General features: G+C 26.5%; 2 protein-coding genes across 2 annotated transcripts; one reads left to right on the top strand and one right to left on the bottom strand.

The window, feature by feature from the left end:
• Positions 1 to 11,103: 11,103 nt before the first annotated feature.
• Positions 11,104 to 13,687, bottom strand: LOC111031680 (probable methyltransferase BMT2 homolog). Its single transcript, XM_022311728.1, has 3 exons — positions 13,220 to 13,687; positions 12,249 to 12,414; positions 11,104 to 12,104 (listed from the first exon to the last, which is right to left on the bottom strand). The coding sequence occupies exons 1-3, from the start codon at positions 13,228 to 13,230 to the stop codon at positions 11,268 to 11,270; spliced, it is 1,014 nt and encodes a 337-aa protein (XP_022167420.1). The 5' UTR covers positions 13,231 to 13,687; the 3' UTR covers positions 11,104 to 11,267.
• Positions 13,688 to 13,840: 153 nt separating this feature from the next.
• On the top strand, positions 13,841 to 16,159 carry LOC111031682 (mesencephalic astrocyte-derived neurotrophic factor homolog). Its single transcript, XM_022311732.1, has 4 exons — positions 13,841 to 14,165; positions 14,241 to 14,362; positions 15,676 to 15,817; positions 15,922 to 16,159. Exons 1-4 carry the CDS (start codon positions 14,075 to 14,077, stop codon positions 16,086 to 16,088), a joined length of 522 nt encoding a protein of 173 aa, XP_022167424.1. The 5' UTR covers positions 13,841 to 14,074; the 3' UTR covers positions 16,089 to 16,159.
• The last annotated feature ends 17 nt before the right edge of the window (positions 16,160 to 16,176 follow it).

The raw sequence follows: 16,176 nt of genomic DNA on the forward strand, positions 1-16,176 counted from the left end.
TCGTAAAGGAATTATTTAGTTGTTTAAAATATATAAATTATAAAGCAATATATTTAAGACACAATAATTACCTACTTTTAGAAGTATAGGGAAAAAATAATATCAAATTAACAATGGGATATACTGAATATATACTATATATATAAAAAAAACTATGGTAGGTCACCAAAGTCCGTGACTAGTAAGGAAACAATTAATTTTCTATTTTACGTACGTATGTAGGTGGTATAGAACTCAATAAGTACTAACGATTGTCGAATTGTAAGTCAAAATTATATAATATCATTAGTGAAACATTAATTTAAAGAAGTTTTCTAGTATAGTTTCAAAATAATACGAAAAACTCATAAAAAATAACAGTAAAATAATTCACGGGTGAACATCCATTTTTAACGACATAGATTTTGGATTTTGGATTACAGTGAATAATATAACTAAAAATGTTCAATTTTGATAAATGATAATTTATAATTTATTACACCAATGCGCCACTACAGCAGTATAAAATATCTAAATTTACATTCGAATAATCAAACATATATAGTTTAATACAGCACCTAATGAAGATAAATAACCAAGATTTAAGATTTTAAAACTCAAAGTTATTATTTAAATTTAAAAAGGTATAATATGTAATTTATTTATATTTTATGCTCTTAATTATTGACGAAAAAATCAGGAAAGAATTAGGAGCATAATAAATTAAGAGTCTTAACTCTTAAAGCCTTAAACCAAACCAATAAACATGAACTTATTTCAAATGTTGGCAATGAAGCAAAACATAAAATTTAAAAAAAAACAGGGAACTACACAGTATGTTTATAGCCTTGTCATTAAATTACTTTGTTCACTAAATTGAATTTGTCAAATTTTAATTTAATGATGAATCATTGTATATTATGATGAAAAATGATTCTAGCGGAGTTTTAAATATTTTTACATAATTTGTATTATGTTTAGTAAATTAATATTATACAACATGGCGACAAGTTATAAGTATACATACGAGCTATAAGTCAAATTTTTGGAATTACAGCAAAATTACTAAAATCCTTATTTTTTATTACATCCAATTTGGTTGAGATTTTGATTTAAAATGTCTATTAAATAAAATACTGCATTAAAATTTTTGAAACTTAGATTTCACTATTTCAGTAAGAAAGCGTACCTTGTAATAAATTGTCAAGCCATATATCTACTAATTGAAAATGTTATAAATTATTGATTATATACTATAATATTATAGTATATATACTATATATATACTATACTATATATTATATTATTATATTATATATTACTGATTAATTTGCAAATTTTGTTGAAACTGCTATACGAATAACTTATGTGGGGTGTATTATATATTTGCAAGCGTTTTGAAAGATCCTAAACATTTATATCAACGATTAATAAAATTAAATACAAAAACTTCGACAGTTCGAATTGTTTATAAATAGGTTAAAATAAGTCTGAATATATTGAAAATGAAATTTTGTATAGAAAATAACAACTTAAGTAAAAGTGGAACGTTCCAAGTTTCTACGATAAATATTAATTTAAATTTTATCATCCGCGTTTGAAAATCCAATTTCGTAAATATCTGAAATTCGGTTGCTCATAATAAATAAACTTATATGGAGGGAATTATTTGGAAACTTGAATTACATTTTCAAACATAAGTCCTTATAGATATTAAAATTAAAAATGTTAAGTATTTTTAATTTTAAAATAATTTTAAAATTTTAAATAAAGATTTGAACTTTACTCGACTGTAAAAAAAAGTCGTTTATATATTATTGTCGATATTTTTAGTTGCGGTAAGAACAACTAATGAGAAACCTTGTAATACAATTGGAAATTTGTGTATTTTTAAAGTTCTTTTACTCAGAATCACAATTTTAGCATGAGTATCTAAATCAAATATAACTAATAGAAGTTGAAAATTTTAAAAATTCACAATACTCAATATCGTTTTCACAAAAATATCTAAAATATTTTGAAAAGGAAAACATGTTTATTAAATTTTTAAGGGCCTGTCCAGTATGAATATTAATGAACATTATTTTGACTTATCCCCCAAAGTAACATTTAAGGTATCAGAATATCAGAAAACACACTCAAAGACTTAAGTTAAAAATTGAAGTATTTATAGAATAGAAAACACTCATGATTGTAAAATCAATACACTAATATTGCTCCGCTTGGAATCTGAAATGCTATTTTCATGCTAAAAATGATAAAACAATAAAAAAGAAAGTAAATTTCAAATCTTTAATTAGAGTTATTATTATTTGAACCATAACTAAATAATAATAGTTATTTTTTTTTTAACTAATTTAAATTAGTTTAACTTTCTATATCTATGCTTTTGCGATATTTTGTCAGCACTTTTTCATTACTATGTTTACGACTCCTTGTTAAGGGGAACTATATAGGCAATTATTATATCTTAGATACTGTGCGCTACTGGTAACTCTAAAAATCAAATTTTTAGTAACATGACGTTTTGTGATTTATTTTTTACTAAATAAATTTTAATGTTTTAAGTAAACTTTTTTAATTTTTTACTGAAATACATGGAAAATTATATGAGAAATTCAAAAAAGCTGTTAATTTTGGGTAAATAAATTATTTTTAACGTAAAATCACTGCCTTTCACTCTGGCATTGCCCACATATTAAATAAACACAAGTATACAATTATGAAAAGAATCATCAATGTTATTTAGCATTTCTAGAAGAAAATGCAATAATTACAGTAAACAGATAAATAATAATAAATAAAAAAATATTTATTAATCATTAATAATTATTTAAATATTGTTTTATAAATCACTTAATAACGACAAAATTATCATCTATAGGTATCAGTGGTTATTGGAAATATAACTGCAACCATTTGTGTGGTAGTATTATTGAAAGACAATTCAGAAAAAGTATTAAACGTTTTTAATCCTAACCGTGATCGCAGTAACCGGGTGTAGTACATAATATATTATACAAATACAATAAGCATTGTACTATAGGAATTATTGTTTACTGAGTTTTTCTCTCGAAAATGTACGATTTTTGTAAAAGTCCTGTAGAAAGTTACGACATTTTATAATTTTGTTTTTAGGCACAATATGTCGTTTTTTTCTGTATTTTACCTTAGTTAAATTATATGCAGAATTATTTAATCAGCAATATTTCATCAAAATCTCATTTTTATATTTTTGTAGTTATTTGAAGTTTGCCTTTCCCCGATTAAAGCAGGGCAGTAATATTGTGTTAGTTGTAGTAAAATAGTAAATACACATTAACTAATTCTGTGTAAATGCAGTGTGATCTCCACCTGCGCCTTCACTCGCACATGTCAAATACAGGTACAAAAATATTTTTGCTCCAGCACAAACAGTAAGTACCAAAAAAGAAAAAAATACCACTTTGATTAAATTTAAGAGCTTGTTTTTAATTTTGTTTATAACCAATAGATTTTTGGTTTTATTTTTGGTTAACATTGTTGGTATCTGGTATAGTAAGCTTATATATTTTCTCAAAATATTCTTAACTTGGCTAATATTTTAAAAATTGACAAAATGAAAATTTTCAGACAAACCTAGAGGCTAGAAGAGAGTTGTTCCTATACGAATTGACACTAGATTTTAAAATTAAAATCGAACATCTGGAAGTTAATTTATTTTTCTGGTCTAAAGTCTAAATACATGAAAAATACAGGTCACCCGAGCCTCCTTAAATAATATATAATAAGAAAATCAAAGTGACCTTCCTAAAGTACCTACTAATTATTCTTTAGATAACATTTCCAATTGATATAATATAGGGTCAAGTAATCAATTGAAACTATTGGAGCACTCCTTCTAAAAATGATATCAGATGAAACTAAAAAAACAAGCTACATATATCATATAGTAAAACCAATGTATTTGTTACTTTGTTAAGAATCTAAAATAGGAAATTAATTATTTAGTTTATTCTTTCGTCTTGAGCCACTCCATCAGTTGTAGTCATCAACTCGTAACAATAATGTAATCTCAAATTCTCAAATATTTATATCAGATATCTCCGCTCGTCAGCACGTCCGCACTTGAATACCTATAGCGTGTGGGTGCCAAATATGGCGTTTAGAATAGTTATTGTAGTGAAGGTGTAGATGCGTCATTTATGTTTGTTTTTTAATACCTACCTAAGATTCAGGAGTATCTATAAAAAATTTCAGTGCACTCAGGTTTTATTTAATAATTATTATCTACATCATGCTATTACAGTATTACTCCTCGTTTGCCATGCTATAGACACTTGAGTAGTTGGGTACAGTATTATTTCTAACTCCATGAGTCTACAATTTGATACCGATAATCGAGGCACACCTTGATATTATATGTCTTTAATTGTTTGAACCTCTAGAATCTGTATAATACATTTAAGCAATTATCAAAGGAATTATTTATTTAAAAAACAACAATCAACCATTTATTAGTTTATAAATTATTATAGAATAAAAAATCTTTATAGCCACGTTCGTATTTTGTAAAGTTGTTTCCATATTTTCACATGACGGTACTAACTACTAACGCTATACTGTAAAAGAAAAATTGCAGTAAAGTATTATATGAAATAAAAATAAATTATCAGCAATAGACTTTTATAAAATAAAATAAAATCACGATAAGACTCAGAACTTAGTCTCCATTATTTTGTGGAATCGAATGTCAAAGATTAGAATAAGTGGACTTTACCCTTTCACTGAATTATACCTAATCGTTATAGGTATAGACCACAGTGCTAGATTAACGTAGACATGCAATGTATTGGTCCGTATTTCATGCATCGAAAATTCTTTGTTTTTTCAACCCCAAATAAATGATAACCAATTAATTGAATTAACTATATACAATTATAATTATTTAATCATTGCTGATGTAGTTAAGGTAAGTATAGTAAGAGTACCAAAATAATTATAAAACAAAATTTGAATTTTTAAAAAGTTTTTAAATTTTAAATTTTACATGAGAGTTTATTAGACGCGATTCATATCAGACAACGATCATTTTCAATTTATATACATTTTTGAAAAATTCTACATGTAATTATCAATTATGTCAATGAAAGATTTGAAAGCGTTGCAGGCAGTATTTACATCGTTATTAATACAAACAATTAGGCCTCGTTTATACCGCCTATATTCTATTTATTTATATAGATCAAAATATAATAGATGACCCCAACTAATGTTTTTGAATTTTTGTCTGAATTTATACACCTATACATATATATTCATTATTTTTGTATTAAAAGTATATTATATACTATCATAATAATAATTGTACATTTGTACCTTTTAATAAGACTAATGCAGTTGGCCAAGTGTATTACCTACCGGTGCATAGCCATGTAGCCGAAGCAGATAATGAATACTAAAGTTAGTTATACTTTATAATATTTATAAAGTAAATTTATAATAAAATGAATTAAATCGATAAATTGGTATGTCCGATAAACATGTGAAACGTAAATATAAAATATACGTCTGGTTATGATGTCCTATAATATTTAAAATGTACTATACCTAGTTAAAAATATTTAATTGTTTCATAGTGTGAACTACTTACTGAACTGTAGAGTCATTGAGTTACGAATCTGAAATTAACTATTTCGGGTAGGCTTAGTTTCAAAAACACGTCATAGGACTGGTGAGGTTCGTTGGAGTTATAAGTTTTAATGAAAACCTATTATAGGCACTTAGGCACATTGTTTTGAGAAATATTTAAACCAGATCCAATATCCTTGGTCTTTAGGAATTTGGAAATATCATCTTTAGTGTTAACTTTAATATCCCTATGAACAGCCAACAAAGTTATTTTAGGGCGGGTGCTAACGATAGTAACCAGCCTTTTGAGAATGGGAAATGCCCGAAATACGACAATATACGGGTTATCTCCGGCTGTGTCAATGCCGCATAATAGTTCAATTTAATATAATCTGCTACAGTACTTCAAGAATATCTAATTAATTATAAGTAGAATAATATAAATTAATCATACTAAGTGTCGTCAATGGGTGGCTTCTTATTCAAAACTTCACGTACTGTTATTTCTCTTACCACATAAGCTTATTATTGTACATTACCTGTACCTATAGATTGTTTATTTCAAATAAAAAATAAAAAGTTATTATAGTAGTCATTAGTTCATTAGTACGAGTAGAAGATACCTATATTAAACATGTATTAAAACTATATTTTAATTATTTAGTTATGTGCTCACTCGGAAGACAGAAAAAACCAACAAAAAAATTACAAAATTAAAGGAAAAAAGATCACTGAAAAAAAACTACAGAAATAAAAACCAAATTTCTTTATTTTACCATTTTATATCATACTTTATCAGACATAAGTTTAAATTTTTTAATTAACAATTTAGATCAATAATCAAACTTACCAGTTAACCTCTGGTCAGATATCTTGTAATTTAAAAATATTATTCGCGGGTACTTGAAATTTTTAAAGTAGGTTCCTATATTATGAATTATTATATTGTATACACACATTACAATGACACTTTCAAATGCAATTTTTTTTAGCTAATCTACTATATTAATGACTAGCGTATTATTAATGTCAATACTTTAATAACAATAATATCAAAAAATATACTTCGTAATACTTTAAGCTTTAATAGGTATCAATGGACTTTTCTAAAATCTCAAGTTCATCTAGAACAGCTGAATCTATAGGACTTTTATTTTTTTATGGTGTCTGATAGTTCGTTTTAATGACTCTTCCGCTCTAGCACACATCTTGACAAATATTAGCTCCAGAACACTTCACAGTCTCTTTTATTGTATTTACCTATGGGCTACGGCTTTTGCAAATTTTTGATTGTTCAGCAGCCAGCAGGGTTAGGTATCGACGTGTGGATAATAGCTGGACAGTTCAGAGAACTTTTTTTATTACATCTCCATGCATAATAGTTTTTTCCTACATGTCTTATAACAAACATATATAACATATAGGTAGCCTTTAAACTTTAATTTGTCTTTGCATTTATTTGATGTATTGATGTAATTATTTTCATAATCAAACGCAAACTCTTTGAAAATTACAACTTAAAAGTTAAAATCACTTAAAAGACAACAATTCAATGATATCAGTTCAATTTCCAATGTTATACTACTTATACTACACGTCTACACTGCGTAACAATTAATAACTAAAAAATCTGAAGGTATAAAAACTATAGCCACTATAGGTACCTAATACACTAATACTTAATATAAAATGATGCATCAGTGCATGTATTATCTTAACAGTCTAAATAAGTCAAACAGATTTTAGGTCCGATGTCGAATCAAAAAAAGTAGGTATTATATACAAATACAATATAACGAATAATGTTGGTATCTATCTTTTTTTATTCTTATGGTAGCTCGTAATAGAACCGGGTCAATTTGATTATTGATCTAAATATTTAATTAGAAAATTAAAACTTATGTAATTATGTCTAATGAAATATGAGTATATAACATAATTTAGCAAAATATAAAGATTTGGTCATTTATTCTTTTGGTTTTTTTTCAGTAATTCGTCCATTCCGAGTTACTATATTTATTTTCAAAAATATATTTACAAACTATACTGCAGTTTTAAGTGTTTTAATTCGTCAGTACTCGCTGGGGAAGGGGGCAGGGCCATTGTACGTATACATTGTCTCTAATTTTCTATGGCAGATGGCCGATACTAAAAATGTCACTGTTTCAATTTTCCAGATAGATTATTTTCATCTCCTCTACTTAGTAATAAATATTTAGTTATATTGATAATAGTGAAATGGTGGGTTTTTTCAACTTTTCGTAGGTATTTAGTATTTACTAAGTATATTATCTGCACAAAATATTTTAATATCGAATAATTTATTGTGTTTATTTCATATAAATTACAACAAATTTAGTTTTAACTCATATTATTGTATACCTACTATGCCAATGTCCAATAGTCTATTAAAATGTATATTTTACAATATTATATAGACATATAGTGTACACTGCACCTACCTATGTATTATGATGTATAGACAATAGACGTACATCTGAACACTTACATCTTCATAATAATACTACCTATGTTCCTACATTGCAGATAAACCTGTAACCTGCAATAATGGTAGGTATGTCTGTGTTGATTGAATTACACTCTCAACTCTCAACTTCCAAGCCTTACCTTTATGATAAATATAAAATAATACCTATTAATAGGAATTAAAAATGTATTATCTACAATTGTATGGTTTGTAGTTTTGTATCAAACATGAAAATACATGTACGTTCCGGTCGCAAAGTACCATGATTGTTCTCTGATATGATCATACATTTATTATGCATACCTACCTATATATGTATATACATAGGTATAAGAACCTACCTACCTATTAGGTATATTACAATAATATACATTGAAATAAATAAAGTTAGTGAAGTTGTGTATAATAAGTTTAATGTATGATGATTGTAGCTACTTAATACTCAAACTGCTTTAATAGAGTCATAATACTATTATAGGTATAAAACATTTCAGAGACGTATTTAGAAATTTTGCACCCAAGTACTAATGTTTTTTCACCCTCTAACAACTACTTCGACGTTTAGGTTATGTGGCAGCTATAAACCTTAACTCTTATGGATTTGCATCGAAAAGGAGTTAAACAGAAGATAATATAAAAAAGCATAGTTTATTCATATTTAATTTAATATCTACAAATCACAAGATATAAAAGCGGGTAACGCTGCTCTACATTAGGTGTCTAGAGAGTCACTATAAATTATAATGGATGTGTTGAATTTGAATTCAATTATATAAAATCATTGTATACGAAAAACGGTTCTGGGCGAAGACGATCTGTCAGCCTATAATGTTAAAATCAATCTCATGATATTATTGTGTCATTGTGATTGAAGTAATTAATTTTACTAGGCATCAGTATAAAGGTTGAATTTTTTTTTTTGGCAAAATTAATGCATTTGAAAATGTCACTGATGTGTGTGGTGTGTACCTACAGAGTAGATTGTACATTGAAAATTGAACACTATAATAATATAATTTAAAAGTCTCAAGTACTCACGAATAATATTTTTAAATTACAATAAAATAACTTTGATAGTTATTCTTGGTAGTTGGTTTTAATATGTAATTTCACCCAAATTTAAACTTAAAATGTCTGTAAAAAATAACTGTGTTTAAGTATAATTTTAGATTTTTAGTTACAGTATAAATTATTTATGGGAATTCTTGTTGTAAATTTTCAATTCTTGCTTCTAAAAATTAAACATTTTAAAATTTTTTTAATTATACAAAAATGAGAATTTTCAAAATGTAGTAAAAATTTAAAATTTAAACTTAATACGCAGTACGATATTGTATCATTGATATGCCAAACATATTTTTCCATGTCATTTCAAATTTGAATATTTTATAAAAAAAATATGTGCATTACATCAAAAAAATTTAAATGGTTTTCACTACACCACTGCACATTTTTTGGACAATTATTGTAGCGCCATGGAAAAGTTAATAATATGAAACCAATTCATTTACGGTTTCCGGGGGTCATAAGGCGTGGTAGTAATGATGAACTATAGACGCTTTGCTGGCATAAAATTATATAGATTATAGATATCTGATATTGAACATTGCAGTAGGTGTATGGCTGCACGCGAGCACATGGCAGTTAACGTGTTGAATAGGTACTTATAAAAAAAATCGTGCCTATGGATCTTTAATATTTCCCGACTGCTATTATAACAACTTATCAGGAACTTTGTATTATAATTTCAAGCTTTTTGATCCAACAGACCAACAAATAACATTTTATCGACATTTATAGGATAAAAAAAATTGGAAAATGTCATATGTCTATAAATATTTCCAAACGAGTCAAAATATTTTTTAAATGTTATCTTGTAGAGAAATTGATATAATAAAAATTGTTGAAAATTGCAAGTACTCATCTACGGTTAATAGTTTTTGAATAACAACAAAATAAGAAAATCGTTGTATAAGAATTTGTTAATTAACGGGTGAATATCCAATGTCTAATTTTTAAAGCTGCTAAATTTTTTTTATTATTAAATATAGTAGATATAGTAAAGGGAATCTTGTATACACATTTCAAATTTTAGATGGACTTTTTTTATGAATTTAATTTAATTTTTTTTACTCGTTAGTAATTTGCTAATTTTCGTGATTTTGTCAAAATTCTAACTTCAGATGCTCATAAAAAATTATTTAGGATTTACGTTCAAATTTTTTTTTATTTCCACTAACTACAACTTTTGAAGAATGTTGTACTGGGTTTTAAATTTTTTTGATCGACTAAAAATTAAAAAGAAAATGTATCGACATAATTAAAAAAAAAAACTAACATTTTTGCCTTTTTATTTTCTTATGTCTACAAAGAGCTAAAAAATAATTGCAATATTTCGAAAGTTTTATGAACACAGAAATTACTTATACATACAAATTTTATCATATCTAAAAAATGATTACCTATATTAACATTTGGTGACAATTTAAAGTAGGTAGGTATCTACAATTATTAGTTTTTTAGTTGCACTTTTGTAAAAATATAAATTGTACCTAATTTTTTTGTTTTTATTTCTTAACGCTTTTGAAAAATATTGAGAATTTTCGTCTGTTGATTTTTTAAACAGTGCCAGGGGGCAGGAAATACTTCAGTTTCTCGTTGTGTCTATGGGAATAATATTGTTTCATAGATGCCTGTAGCTTACACGTCTTCACCACAAGTTTCAGATATCAGGCCATCAAGGATTTTCAACTTTCAAGGATGGAATCAATAAGACTGGTGTATTGTTTATTACACATGTTCTCACTGCTATGGTAATTGGTAGGTAATACCGAAGCCAACATACTGGTATAAGTGCACAACGCTATTTTTGAGTGTTGTATTGTTGTATAATACTAACAATGTATGTTTCGCTTTTGACTGAAAGTGTAAAGTCTCCTTAAAAAATTTAAAATTAACTCGAAGAATTTAAAATTGGTATTCAAAGTGTTAAGTTAGAATAGATGGTTTTTCATAAGTTCAAAAAATAAATATTTAATTTTCCAATTTATTTCTAAAAGAGTAGAAAACAAATTAAACACAAATATATAATAATAACCCATTATTACAGGTTAATAGTATTAAGCTTATAACTATAATTTAAAAAAAAAAAATTTTTAAAAGTTCAAAATTGTTTTTAACAATACTTTACTTATACATTAACTAATTCAGAAAATAAGTTAGCAACATCATCATCATCTTCACGCTGTATTATAGTTTTTGATGTTTCATTAATTTTTTCATAATTTCTAGAGTCTTGTGGGATAGTTATTAAATCTTCAATGTTATTTAAAATATTCAAAGAGTGCAACCAATTTTTGGGAATTTGTTTAAATAAACATTTTCTAAACACCATACAATGTATATGAGTTAGTTTTTCATATTTGATACGCCAAAATCCTAAATTACTTAAGGATATTTTCCAATTTTTCATTATTTTGGAATTATATGATGCATGGCTAGAATCAGGGGTTGCAATAACTAATAAACCACCTGGTTTAAGAACCCTATAAGCTTTTTCACAACATTTATATCTTTGTTTTGGCAATGGAAAATATTCAAGAAATAAAGAAAAAACAACTATATCAAAATTGGACAGTGGTAATGTTTGACAAACATTATCAAAAATATTTAACTTTATATCCAGAGGTACTGTAAGAAAATCACATTTAACAACATTTTTGATAGCTGGTGCTATATCTATAGGCAACACTTTATATGATAAATACTTTTGAAAAGGATTATAACAACTTCCTACATCAAGTAGATAAAAAGGATTTTCAGGCATAGAGGTTAAATCATCAATACTCCAAAATACATTAAATCGTTGCGCTAAAGATTTTTCACGGATTATTTCATTTACATAATCTTCCTGAAAATATTTTAATATGTTATGTGATATCCATGAGATTCTACAACTTGACGGTTCATTTTTATTATTCGTATCCCAAAACTGTGATGCAAGCTTGTGCATGGTATTTGAATAATTCTGAAATATATAAATATACCTTATATATACAGGCAAATTGTAAACGTCTAAAGTTATAGTTAGGGTGATACAACAAAAAAGCAAGTAAAATAAATAAATATCAACCAAGTATTCATTTGAAGAATACAAAAAAAATTGTTTTACTTTTAAAAGTGAATCATCAGAGCAGTGATTTTGCCATGCTTCGTCAGCACCTATTTTCATAGAGTTTAATCTTAATTTTAGATGACATTTTTTAATGAACTCTGCATGTTGTATGTGCTCGCTATCTACTGGCTTACGGGTATTTTTTTTTCCTTTCTTGTCAATCCTAAAACAAAATTTTTAACTGATAAATGTTTATGGCATGTATGCTATATACGAAAGGTGAGGGGGGTTAGATTTGGTTTAAGGTACCCCATCTAATTAGGCTTATTAATTATTATATAAAACAATAAATGTACAAACAATGTGAGCTACAGACCGATCAACCATAGACATATATTAACAGATATATGGTTAATTTTAAAGCTATATATAATATGGTTGTCACTTGTATTTAACAAGTTTGATCATAAATCAAAAAAATATACAAATTCTAGGATAACATTTTTATAATGATATTTTAAAACTGTTTGGTTAATGTAAGTAATTACTTTATATTGTGTAGTTTTTTTAATATATATACCACCCTCTCCTTGAATAATTTGACGCACAGCATTTTTTTAGGTATATATTTCTCATAAAAAATAATAATTTTGATAATATGAGGATTGAAAACAAAACAAATTAAAGGTAGAACCATTGATTACAAACACTATAGTATACTAAATGAGGATGTGGATGATCGAGATCTGTAGGGGGACGTGGTAAAGGCCCCAAAAAGCCGTCATGGTATATAAGCCATGAAAAAAAAAATAGTATACTATAAAATAAAAGATCACCATAAATTATTAAAACTAGGTGTGTTACAGAAAATTGATAAATGTGCGTAGGCATAAACAAAATTATTGTACATGCCTACATAACTTTTTTATAAAACCTTATATTTGTTCTAATATGTATAATGTATATCAGGACGAACATAGGACTTTTACCATTTTACATTTTTTACTATAGATGCATAGAATACTTACAAAATCGACATGTTAACAACAAGTCGTTATGTACCAAGTACTAATTTTACATTAAAAATTATCGTTATAATTATAAAACTAATCTAAATCTAGACTTAAAAAAAAAAACTAATTAATATTTTAACGAATAAAAATGTATTGAATGTTATAGAACAAAAATAAAATAAATAATAGATAAACTATTAAGTACAAGGATTTCACATTTCCACTTTGATTTAAAAATTCTTTGATCTTTCGTAAGGATCTATTTTTTTAAGATGACGTGATCACAAAAGGATCAATGCTCAAGAAATTAACGATCAACTGAGTATCTGGATTTTGGATTAACTATCAATGTGACAAGGTATAATACCTTGAGGACTAAGGAATTAGAAAAAGAAATCCAAAATCTTAATACTCATTTATCATTTTTCAATTGGCAATTATCACGAATTAATGAAGTAATATTTGATAACCGCACAACTGATTGTTGTATATATCATTCTATGGGTATGATATAATTTGCGCGTTCCATACTTCAATCATACCGGAGTGTCGGACCAATGAGATTTCGCCAAGTCGTGTTTGGATTATATCCCTGAACGGCCTGAACAGTAGAATACCATTATACATGTATTTGATAAGTTCAAAATTTGTGATGTGTCTTAAAAATATGTTGCCGCTTCAATAAAGTTAAAAATTATTAATTGTCGTTCACAACTTTTTAAAAAATACTAAAATAATTCGATAGCTTGAATTCAATCTCTGTACTTTTCTATAATATATGTATATATATCATTATAGTGTTTAGTTAATTTATAAAAATTAATAAATTGACATAATTCTGAATATTGTGCTGTAAAATTATATTTGACAATGGATAAACACATATTGTTCGTATGTGTGTACTTCATTGTTAATGTATTCCAAGCGCAATCGCGAACATTTACTGAAGAAGATTGTCCTGGTAAGTAACTCAATATTATTGTGATTATGTTAATCTTAAGAAATATCTAATTTATAATTTAATTTAAATTTATAGTTTGTGTACTCACAATTGATAAGTTTGCAAAATCAATTGAAGGTGAATTGAAACCAAAAAACATTGAAGAACAGTTCAGAAAGTATTGCTTGTCTACAAAGATTGATAAGGAAAAAAGACTGGTAGGTATTCAAATAAAATATATTTTCACCTTAAAAAGAGTCAAACATTTTAGATGTGTTTTGTTCTCAGTTATTGAAATTTATCTCTGAACAATATTATTTTTGTTTTCTGAGGAAATATGTTTTGGGTAAAAACAGTCCTCGAAAAGTTTCTTAGAGGTAGCAATTTATGCATTTGAAATCTTATTTAATTGAAACTTCAGTGGTTAATTTTTTGTTGTACCTATCTCAGCTTAAAAACAATCTATCAACACCTGTTTAAAAATTGAATATACCTTTTATCATAGCACAAGTTTCAAAAACATTTTGTTAAATCACAAACAATACCATCAGTTCCAATCTTCAAGTACAAATGGCAAAAAATAGTCAGTTCACTAACATTTCTTACTTTTAAATATCCAAAATTTGCATTTAGTTATCAGGCATGTTAACTACAACAACTGTTTGCAAATCCTATATTGTCTCAAAAGAAAACAGTACTGCAACTTATTATAGTAAAATTCCTAAGATTCAAGTGTCAAAAATTGTTTTAACTACTTATCTATATATGATATACCTGGTGATCCATTCATGCGCCTACACTCAATATTTAAAAAATGTTCAACTTTTTGGAAAATATCCTTTAATAGTATTTTACGTCATTTAAAAGCAGCATTTCTGAAGAAAATTATATTTTTTATCTTACAATTTCTTAAGTATTTTACTTTTTGGAATGACACTTTACATTTTTTATTTCATATCCCAAAGTTTAGCCTTCAACCATGACCCTCTCAAGGCATCCAACAGAACCCAAACCTACCTCTACGTGCTCTCGGCATGGTACAAAGAGTGGGGATTTAAACTCAACAAATCCATTCCATCTACTGCACGTTCACACTCAGACCCATAAACTGCCCCTCTATCACATTTAACAAGCAACCTCTCCCAACTGCTCAAAATGTGCGTTACCTAGCCTTATACATTTATCACCGGCTCATATGGGATGCCCGTAACAAAAAGACTAGTACTAAACAATTGTTAGAGACAAATTGTAATACTCAGAATAATATTTTTGCTTAACAATATAATAATTAAAAAGTATGGAGTCATCTAGAAAAGTAAAAAAAAATATTTTTTTCAGAAATGAACTACAAAAATAATATTTTTAAAAAGTTAAAACTTTTAGAAATAATAAGTGTAGTCACTTAAATAGATCACTCTGTGAATTTATAGCACTTTTTTCCTATATTGTAGAAAAAACTGTATTATTTTATTTACAGTGTATAATACTTAATTTACATTTATGTATTATTTCATATTATTCATAATTCTAGTGTTACTATTTGGGTGGATTAGAAGATTCGGCAACTGGTATATTAAGTGAAATGTCTAAACCTTTATCATGGTCTATGCCAGCTCTTAAAATCTGTGAACGCTTAAAGAAAATGGATGCTCAAGTGTGCGATATTAAATATGGTATGTTGGAAATTTTTTTATTTTTTATATTTATACTCATTTATTTTTATACTTCTACTTATTAATATTCAGCCACTTTGCTAACAAACTTTATTTCATTTTAGACAAAGAAATCGATTGGAAAACAGTAAACCTGAAGAAGATGAAAGTGAAAGATTTGAAGAAAATATTGGATAACTGGGGAGAAATTTGTGATGGTTGTTTAGAGAAGACAGATTACATCAAAAGAGTTGAAGAATTAAAACCCTCTTACGTCAAGGAAGAGTTATAAATAATACAAATATTTACCCCATGCATTGTATAAAATTGCTAATTTTTTAATACAATATTGTTTTTTTTTTATTGTGTTCTATAATTTA

This window comes from Myzus persicae, unplaced genomic scaffold (assembly GCF_001856785.1).
Source record: "Myzus persicae strain clone G006 unplaced genomic scaffold, MPER_G0061.0, whole genome shotgun sequence".
Taxonomy (NCBI): Eukaryota; Metazoa; Arthropoda; class Insecta; order Hemiptera; family Aphididae; genus Myzus; species Myzus persicae.